Here is a 9,975-nt window from a genome sequence, read left to right on the forward strand (position 1 = left end):
TGTTTGAGGTTCGATGCAATGACTGTTTTCTCAATGAATCAATCAATCCTGCAGAAGATGCATAACATGTTGCCAGCTGGTTCTGTTCGAGGAGTGTGCCTAGTCTAGACCTTTTGTTTTTCGTTTGGTATGATGGTGCGTTGGTCTTAAACAGCTGTTGGCAGTTTATGCTTTGTTACTGGGCCCGCTGTTGTATCCATAAGATAACCATCCCCATCCATCCATTGTGTTGTGCACACAACATCAACTGTGCTTGTTTATGTGTGCAATGAATTTTGTAGGTTGCGATTGTTGGCTGCGAGCAAGTCGCCGATGTTTGGGATACTTTTTGTTACTCTTATCAAACAACTATTTGTAGACCCGTCAATTTAGCATTCTGGGTTAGTTGCGTGTTGAACGCGAACGTAGAAGGATGTTTTTGTGAAATATAATCGGAGTGGTGAAAAGAAAGATACGGCAGACACGGATTACTACAAACCAACATAAAAGTCGTTTAAAACGTTAGCACACTCGCAAAAAAAGAGATAGAAAGAATAAACTATAAACCAATGCTACAACCCCTCGTCCCATAGTAATGCTCCAACAACCCCCAAAAGCAAAAACAACATTAATGTGGATTACTATTACAACTCAAAAGATACGAAATCAGAAACACCAGCACACACACAACACATTCATCGCTAAGCAACGGTTGGAAGTTTAATGTTTTTCGTTTATTTTGTTGTTTACTGTTTTGTGGAACAAAGCGAACACGCACAACTTTTTGATTTGATTGATTGTTGTTGAATCGGCAAAGAAACAAAAGTGAAAAAGTTGAGCAGTAGACAAAAAAAAAACAAAGAAAATCTCTGCTAGAATTTAAGAAAAATTGCTTAAGCGAAAAAAGTGAAAATTATTTAACATTTGCCTGTTATGCTCAAAATGAATTATAAGTTTGTTGGCATAAAAAGAATTCAGCGACCACAACAACAAGAAGTGAAAAAGAAAAATTTCTTAAGAATTTATAAAGAAGAACAAACGAAACGAACCCCCAGCAGCAGAAAGCAACAGCAACAACAAACTAAACAATTTCCTCATCTTCAATCAAATCATCATTAGCGGCGGCGCCCCAACAACAATAAGAACAACAACAGTGCAAGTGCAACAACACTCAAAGGCAAAAAAATCGAAAAGCCAAATATCTCGCCAAATAACCAGGCCAACAAAGTGAACGAACAAACAAACGTAAGAGAGAACAAGTGAATAAGCTCAACATAAACATACACACACACACACAACTTCACACAAAAAGTGTTAAAACTAAAGTTTACCCCCATTGAGAGGGAAAGAAAAACAAAAACAAGAAAACATAAAAATAAAACAAAACAAACCCCACCACAGAACATATAATTTGGGCTTACAGCCGTTTTCGCCTCGGTCAGCAACAGCAGCAGCCGGCCAGTCAGCCAGCTTTGTGAAGTTGGTCACAACAAGTCTGGATTACCCACCACCACCACGCACAACTTCGAACAGCAGCTGTTTCAATATATTTCGCTTTGAAGCTACTCAGAGAGTAAGAGAGAGAGACAGAGACAAGGAAACAAGTGGACTACAACTCCTTAAAACAACTGACTTTGTTTTAAATACTAAAATATAAGGTAAGTTGACAAGTAATGCAACTTTGAAAGAGTAAACCCAAAAGTTTCAAGGTTTTACAATTATGTGACAATTAGGCATGCTTATAAAAGTTTGAGTTAAATGGGGCTCAAGAAATGATTGGCTTAAACATAATTGTGTTTCTAAAACCAAAATGTGAATTAAAACTTTTTCTTAACTTTGTATAATGATAGAAAGCATTTGTTTCGAAGATTTGCTTTCAAAATTAAATACCCAATGAAGTGTAGTCGCTGGGGGCAACTTTTACTTTTTTCCTCATGTTGACTATTGCTATGGGTATTTTAGGGCTAAGCTCAAAATTATGATTTGCAATATAATTTTCTTTTTATAAAATGTTACAAAAAAAGCTGCTGGAAGCAACTTTTATGCTGCATTTGAAATTTTTTATTCATTAGGTCCTTATGGACTCCGCCGTGCTGACTATTGCTATGGGTATTTTAGGGCTAAAATTAATATTATTATTTGCAACACAATTTTCCTTTTTTTTAAGTTTTTTTAAAAAATGTTCATCAAAATTTATTATAACTTTTGTTATGTTTTTTATAAATACTTTTGATAGCAAAGTATTCTAAGAGTTTTTGCTACGCTATTCTTTGATTGAAAGCAATTCACTAAAGCTGAAGAATACACTTCTGATATCCCAAAAAATCATTGTAGACCAAACTAAGCGCAAAACGAACAGAAAAAACGCTTGCTTATTTTTTGCACATTGAATTGTAATCTGCCAAAAAAAATTGTGTACACATTTTTGTTTATTTTAGTAAAGCAGATTTTCTATTTTTTTTTTTTTCAATCGAACTACAGAAATAATATATATTTAAATTACATAAAAAATTTATGATTTTTTGTCTGTGTTATTCAAAAAGGAATCAGGGAAAATTTTCAAAAAAAAAAACATACTTTATGAATATAAAATTTCAAACATTTCCGAGCATTAGTATTTAGATTTTTAAACCTTTAATAAAATTGTCACCACCGTTTCCATTCTATTTAGTTTGTTTTTGAATTTACATACTTTAATTTTTACATACTTTCTGCTAGACCTTTTGTGTAGTGCTTTAAGTTGTATGAAATTTTTAAGAGATGGAAAGGGGGATTACCTTGACCATACTAAATATCATACTCAGAAACATATTGTGCCATTCAACATTTTTAAGTTGGGATATCGTGATAGTGAATCATTTCAATTTTTGGTGAGTAATTTCATTTATGAGGCAAACGGTATGATTATTTGGAATTTAGGAAAAGGGGGTGCGAGTAGTCATAAACAAAAATATTTTAATAAAAATGTCTTGAGATCTTTTGTTATATCTTACATTAATTGAGAGGTTCCCATGTGTATTTGCTATTGTAAGCATTAATTTAGTATCTGTGGAAATATGACAAAAACCCCAACTCGAGTTATGGGGTTTTGTCATATTGCCACAAAAGCACTGAAAATAGCATTCAAAACTTGTTGTATATAAATTTAAGCAAATTTTAAAGGAAGGATGGTAATACTATCTTTCCTATATAAACAAAAAGTTTTGTAGGCCATTTTGTGTGTTTTTTCGAGATGTTTTAAAATTTTTCATTTCAAGTTATAGAGTTTGCCCATATTTCTACAGATATATCAAATTTTGATTTTTACTTAACTATTAATTAATTATTTTGTATCGAATAGTTGCTTATACATTTTCCAACAAGCAAATTACAAAACAGCAAAAATTCAGGGCCTATATTGCCTCTATGTGTTTTTGCCCATGAACATTCTACTAAGCAACAGACTCAAACTTCTCACATATCAATGGGTGCAGTCCGATTCAAGTTTAAGCTCAATAATAGGGGGGCCAATTTTTATAGCCGATTCCGAACGGCATGCCGCAGTGCGACACCTCTTTGGAGAGAAGTTTTCATATAAGAAATACTACTAAATTTCCCATGAAAATTCCATTTAGAAACAATGCTAAGGGTTTCCTTTTTGTGCGGAGTCCGAACAGCGTGCCGCATAGCGACACCACTTGGTAGAGAAGTTTTAACGAGGCAGGGTAGCCAACACTAGTAGGGGTATAACCACAGCTAAAATGTTTTCTGATGTAAACGCCGGGATTTGAATCCAGGCGTTCGGCGCCATAGGGGGACATGCGTACCTTTGCGCCACGGTGGCCTCCAACTTTATATTTTAAATAAATAATTGCACGACCATAGTTTTGCCCATTTAACTGAATCAATAACTTGCCTAAAATTTCGAAAACATTTACGACATTTATTCCTATTCCTTTGCATGGCCTATATCAATAGTCCTTTTCGACTGACCTAAACATGAAATGGGACTGCACACTTAAAAACAAACAAAATTCCTAATGTTCTCCCGTAGGGAGTATTATTAGGATCTTGTTAAAATAACAATCGCATTCTATGCCTGATTACAGCTTGATATTGTTTGAGATATGTTAAATGGCATCACAATTCTGCAATTGTTGTTAAAACCATCTATGGTTCTTCAATACTTCAGTTAGCGAGCATATTAAACCATTTGGACTGATGATCCGGTTTGTTGCTGTGAACTCACAATATTTTTAACTTCCCTATGATACAATACGTTTTTTTTTTTGTTAAAGTCAATAAATGTTCCTTATAAAAAAAATCGCACAAATATTATAGCAATATAATCCAATGCTTTAGAAATCATGCAAATGAAGAAAGTTTAAACATATTGTATTATTTAATTCTATTTATTTAGTTCTCGTTCTACATACCTCCAAATGAAAAAAGTTTAAAAATTATTAGTTGTTCTTTTCTAATCTGCCTCTGCATATCTTTCCCATTCTTTTGCGCCATAATGGAATTTAGCATACGTGTTAATAATTTTCTTTGATTTAAATTCGTTTTTGCAGCTACGCATGTTGCTTAGGTTAACATGAAAATCAGTTATTTTTACCCCATAGCCAAAGATTAAAGCAAGTTTGAAGTTAGAATTGCTTAGCCAACCATAAACATGCAACAACGGAGTATATATGTAGTACAACGATAATATAATTAAGCAATTTGCCATAAAACAGCAAAAAAAAAACAATGTGAAGCGAAAAAACCAACGCAACAACCATCACAGAAACTGTTTCAGATTTTCTAAAATGAAGATTTCTCCGCTTGAACAACACAGCAATTATTTATGCACATACCCAAAGTGCAGTCCGTGATAACATTACCAATAATAATAACATTTTTATTAAAGAAAATTTGTTATTATTTTTACATTCCATTTTTTTTTTTTTTGATGTTGGTTTCGTATTGTTTCGTTTCTATGGATAGACAGTGCCATGTAGCTAACTATAACATGCAATATGTATTTACTTATAAAACTGTTGCCTAGTAGCTATAGTTTTATGGCTGTTGAATTTGTTTGTATATTATTTTGGTTTTTTTTTTTTTTGTGCGCTGCAAACACGAAATGCCTTGGACTTTAGTTAAATCTAACGCTTTTTCATCATCTTCCTCTATCATATATGAAATGGTTTTTGCAATTAATATATAAAGTAATTAGAGTGCTTCTTTTAATTGAAATTTCAAAAGCAATACATCTACATAGGCCATACCTAGTAGTCGAAAGGCGGCAAATAGTCAAATAAAAAACATTTAAAAGTTGAAAATGTTTAAATTTTATTCCAATAATTTTGTGTATAAAAAATTAAGTGAATAAATGATAAAAACACTACGTTTTACCAAAACAACTAGTAGATCCCAGTACTCGAAGTTCGAGTGCCAATTATAATCCCCAAACTGTAAAGCAGGCTTCCTGAGTCTTGCCTATGGCTTCTCATCTCTACTCCACCCACTGAAAAGGCTTAGCACTCACATTCCTTTTTATTTGTTACAACAATTGAAACTTCACTTATTTCATGTAATAAATCTAAAACCTTCCACCCACAATGCTTGAGATCTTTAAACCTACTCTCATTCAAACTCATCCAAATGTGGCATGATATGTCACACAAAGGCTTTTGATTTGTTGTTATTATTAAATTGTAACTCTTAAAAATTTTCTCAAGTTTACTTGGTGTCTCTACTATGGTCAGTGTTGCCGTTTTGGGCCAAGTAAAAACCTTAGAAAATGTCCTTAATGTGCATGGAGGAAAATATTTAAAAACAAAAAAAAAATGCAATACCACAGTGGTCAAGTGGCTACTAGAGTCTACTGGTCTATGGCTTACCGTCGGCCTTTGACAAAGTGTTAATTATTATTTTGTTGTTGTCGTCAGCTTTTTTGGTCTAACAACTTGTTAACAACTTCTTTATTGTCATAATCGTAGGGCAACACAAATAAGCCACACTGGCCCAAAGGCCAAAACATTGAAAATTAGAAGTAAACAAAGGCCCCTGGTAACAGCAGTAGCCATTGCCGCAGTTTGAACACCCTTGAGGCTGATTGGAAATTTTCCCATGGCACAGATGGCTGTTGGGGTCCCAAGAAGCTTGCGGCTGGCTGACTCTGTATTTAGTGCTTGGTCATTAAAACCAATTTAAGCATAAAATGTGACACAATCTATTACAAACTTAATTTTGTTTTGTTTCGGGAATTTTCACATGTCTTGACCCAAGGTACTACAGCCAACATAGTTTGGATGCTTTAGAAAATTCCTAAGAGTTTTATGTGACAAGCAAAAAAGACACCTTAAAAAATTTTTTTGCCAACCTTTTTATTATTTTTCCATTTGCTGGCGTTTTTTTTTGTCTTTTTTGTTCGCTTTTTTTTCGCTTTTTTTTTTCTTTGCTGATGCCTTTGTCCATATTCCAGCCAGCAAGTCTATGGTCTGTGATGCTTGGTTCCATGTAGAGAATATAATAGCAATTTAATGATTTGTTTTGTGGCTTGTCACTGTAATTGAAACGAATGCGATTAAACATAATTTTGTGATGTTTTGCGCTGTTGACAATGACTGTGACTCTGATGATGATGGCAATTTTCTTAAGCCATGATTTTCTATGGAAGTATTGTTGTTTGATGTGTAGAGAAGACCTTGATAACGTTTGTTTTTTTCTTCTACCCCCCTCCCCCCATCGCACTTTACGTTTGAAGATAAGTAATCTGGTTATTGTTGTTACCATTTGGTTGCTTCGCTTTGTATTGTTAGTTTTTCTCAACATTTCTTGTGTATATGACACACTTAGTCAGCAATGCAAGCAAAACAATTTGTCTGTGTGAATTTCGAATTCAATTAAAAATTAAAAACTCATAAAGGCACCCCCCTCCCCCCGGCCATTGCCCATCTCCCACTCACAGGATGTAGGAGGTGAATTCCCCAAAATACCAAAAAACTACAACAACAGTATCAAAAACGGAAACTAGGTTACTTGTGTTTGTAAACAAACATTGTGTAGAGGATTTATGGCATTCATGTAAATAAAAGTCTATTTGAACAAACCACACGATTACAACTTGCTATATCGATCATTGGGGTATACCAAAAAAAAATGAAATAAACTAACCCAAAGAACAGAAAGGAAAAGTGCATTTTGAGGAAAATTTATGAACTTGCATTTATTTCACACCACTTTGCAGCAAAAGCAGCAACCAAAAAGTTTTTGCTTTTACACAAACAACAACTACATAAGCTCCCCTCTTTGCCGCTTGTAGTAAAGCTCCCACCATTGATTGTTTATTTCTTTTAGATATCACACATACTCATAGTTGAAGAAAATAAATTAAGTTTCCTTTTATTTATTTGTTGTTGTTTCTTTACAGAAAAAAAAGACTTGCATTAATTGAAAAGAGAAAACATGGCGTCCAATGCCGTTGAACAAAGCCAGCAATCAAACTCATTGGATTCCACCTTTGAATCGATTATCATAGACATTCCACAATCTATAACATTCTCATCGGCATCATCGTCCTCGTATGATACTGATAGCAGTGTAAACAGTGCCACCTGCTGCACCAAGCACTCGGAACACATTTACATGCAGAAGGCGCCACAGCACCAGCACAAACTGGCCCTTGAATTGGCCGCCGCATCAGCAGCCTCAGACATGGAAGCGGTTTATTTCAAAGCCGATCATCATCGCAAAAGTTGGCCCATATTCATTTTAATGATTTCACTTCTAGAAGTAAGTATATGCGAGACTTGAAAGCAGTTATTTAAGAAAAAAATCTTTTATTTTTGTTTTTGTTTTTTTTTTTCATAAAACTAATTTTGGATATTTTGTTCTCTTTTAACTTTTAGATCGCCGTCTTTGTTTACGACATTATGACAGTGCGCAAAGACGCAACGGTCAAATCCCTAGATTTGCCCTTGGCCATACCCACAGATTCGGTGTTCATCTATCGACCAGATCGCCGCCTTCAGGTGTGGCGTTTCATCTCCTATATGTTTTTGCATGCCAACTGGTTCCATTTGGGCTTCAATGTGGTTATCCAGCTATTCTATGGCATACCCCTGGAAGTGATGCATGGCTCCATACGGGTGGCCATCATCTATTTTGCCGGTGTATTTGCCGGCTCTCTGGGGACCAGTGTAGTGGACTCTGAGGTGTATTTGGTGGGCGCCAGCGGTGGTGTATATGCCCTATTGGCAGCACATTTGGCCAATATTACTCTGAACTATGGTCAAATGAAATATGCCGTAGCCCAATTGGTGTCGGTGGTGATATTTGGTAAGTGTTTTGAAAACAAAAAAGGAAAATTGAAAAGAAGACAACTTTCTTAAAAAAAAAATAAAAAATAGAAAATTTTTGCTAATTGTTTCCTTTTAATTTTATTTTATTTTTAGTATTTTGCGATCTGGGATATGCATTCTATACACAATATCTGGCCATCGGCGAGAGCAGCAGCAGCAACAGCAATGAGGCGCCTCCCGTCTCGTATATTGCCCATTTGACCGGTGCTCTGGCTGGTCTGACCATTGGTCTCTTGGTGCTTAAGAATTTCGAGCATCGCTCCTATGAAAATCTCATTTGGTGGCTAGCACTCGGAATCTACTGTGCATTCACCGTGTTCGCTATAGTCTTCAATCTGATCAACACGGTGACCGCTCAACTCATGGAAGAACAAAGTGAAGTTATTACACAGCATTTGCTACACGATTTGGGCGTTTCATAAATACTCACACATACAACGACAACAACAACACTAAACTAAATTCATCTATTTAAGCGCTCTAAGGAAAAAGTCCTATCATTTATCCCGTTCGATAGATTCTTTCATTTATTTTTGTATGTACTCGCATTGCATTGCCCCTTCTCCTCCCTGCCCTGCCCTGCCCCTCATTCAATTTACAAGTATTTATAAATTTTCGTTTTGCCTTTTAAAAATGCAAGCGAAAAATGGCCCCCTCTTTCCCTTTAGCCCCTCAAGAAGAAAAAGGAAAAATAATTATGAAAGAATTGTGTAAACAAATGTTGTGATAATACCAAAGACTGAATTTACTTCATAAAAAGAAACAAAAAACAAACTCTAATTATTAATTAAAACTAAAAACAAAAGCAAACTCACAAAGTATGAAAATAATTTATTGTAATTTATACATTTGTACATTAAACAAAAAAAAAAAACAAGAAGACCACAAACATCAATGCATCATTTTGTTTTGTTAATCATATATGTTTTATAATTTATTTATTTAATTAACCTAACACAACGACAACAAACTCTCAAGCCTTGCATTAATAAACCCAATCTAAAGAAAGCAAAGAAATTTTGAATATAGAAAAAAAACATAAAAAACTAATGCACGCACTAGTCATCCTTTATTTTTTGAAAATTTGTTAAACATTTTATGAATTATTACAAATAATCAAAAAACAAAAAGAAAAACGAAACAAAAGAAATCTCTCACAAAACCAAACTACTAAAGAAACTCAACTAGGAGAAAATACATAAAATTTAACACTCATGTTCACACAAAGTATTATTATTATTATTATAATTAAACTAAAACAAAAAAAAATCATACACAGGCATACAAAGGAAAACTAACAAAAACACAACAACAAAAAGTTGTATTCGAAACGAAGTTGTATTTAAAATCCAAAACATGTTATTTACATTTTATTTTATTTAATTATTATTATTGTTTTTATTATTATTATTATTATTTAATTTTTAATTTATTATCACTCAGACAAAAGAAGAAAACAAACAAAATCTAAAATCGACAAAAAGGAACACTAAAACTAAATAAACAACAACAAATTAAACCAAAGAAATCTCTTGCATACACTCAACCACACAAAAAGAGAGTAACACATACATGCACACCATCACACACACACACACACACACACACACACACACATGACCATCAAAATCCTTGCAAACTTTAACAACGCTAGAAGTGTAAAAGG

At 34.0% G+C, this 9,975-nt stretch overlaps 1 protein-coding gene across 1 annotated transcript; it reads left to right on the forward strand.

The window, feature by feature from the left end:
• The first annotated feature begins 332 nt into the window (after nucleotides 1–332).
• LOC106093075 (protein rhomboid) lies at nucleotides 333–9,333 on the forward strand. Its single transcript, XM_013260055.2, has 4 exons — nucleotides 333–1,637; nucleotides 7,379–7,740; nucleotides 7,857–8,286; nucleotides 8,403–9,333. Exons 2-4 carry the CDS (start codon nucleotides 7,414–7,416, stop codon nucleotides 8,729–8,731), a joined length of 1,086 nt encoding a protein of 361 aa, XP_013115509.1. The 5' UTR covers nucleotides 333–1,637; nucleotides 7,379–7,413; the 3' UTR covers nucleotides 8,732–9,333.
• Nucleotides 9,334–9,975: the final 642 nt, after the last annotated feature.

Source organism: Stomoxys calcitrans, chromosome 1 (assembly GCF_963082655.1).
Source record: "Stomoxys calcitrans chromosome 1, idStoCalc2.1, whole genome shotgun sequence".
NCBI lineage: Eukaryota > Metazoa > Arthropoda > Insecta > Diptera > Muscidae > Stomoxys > Stomoxys calcitrans.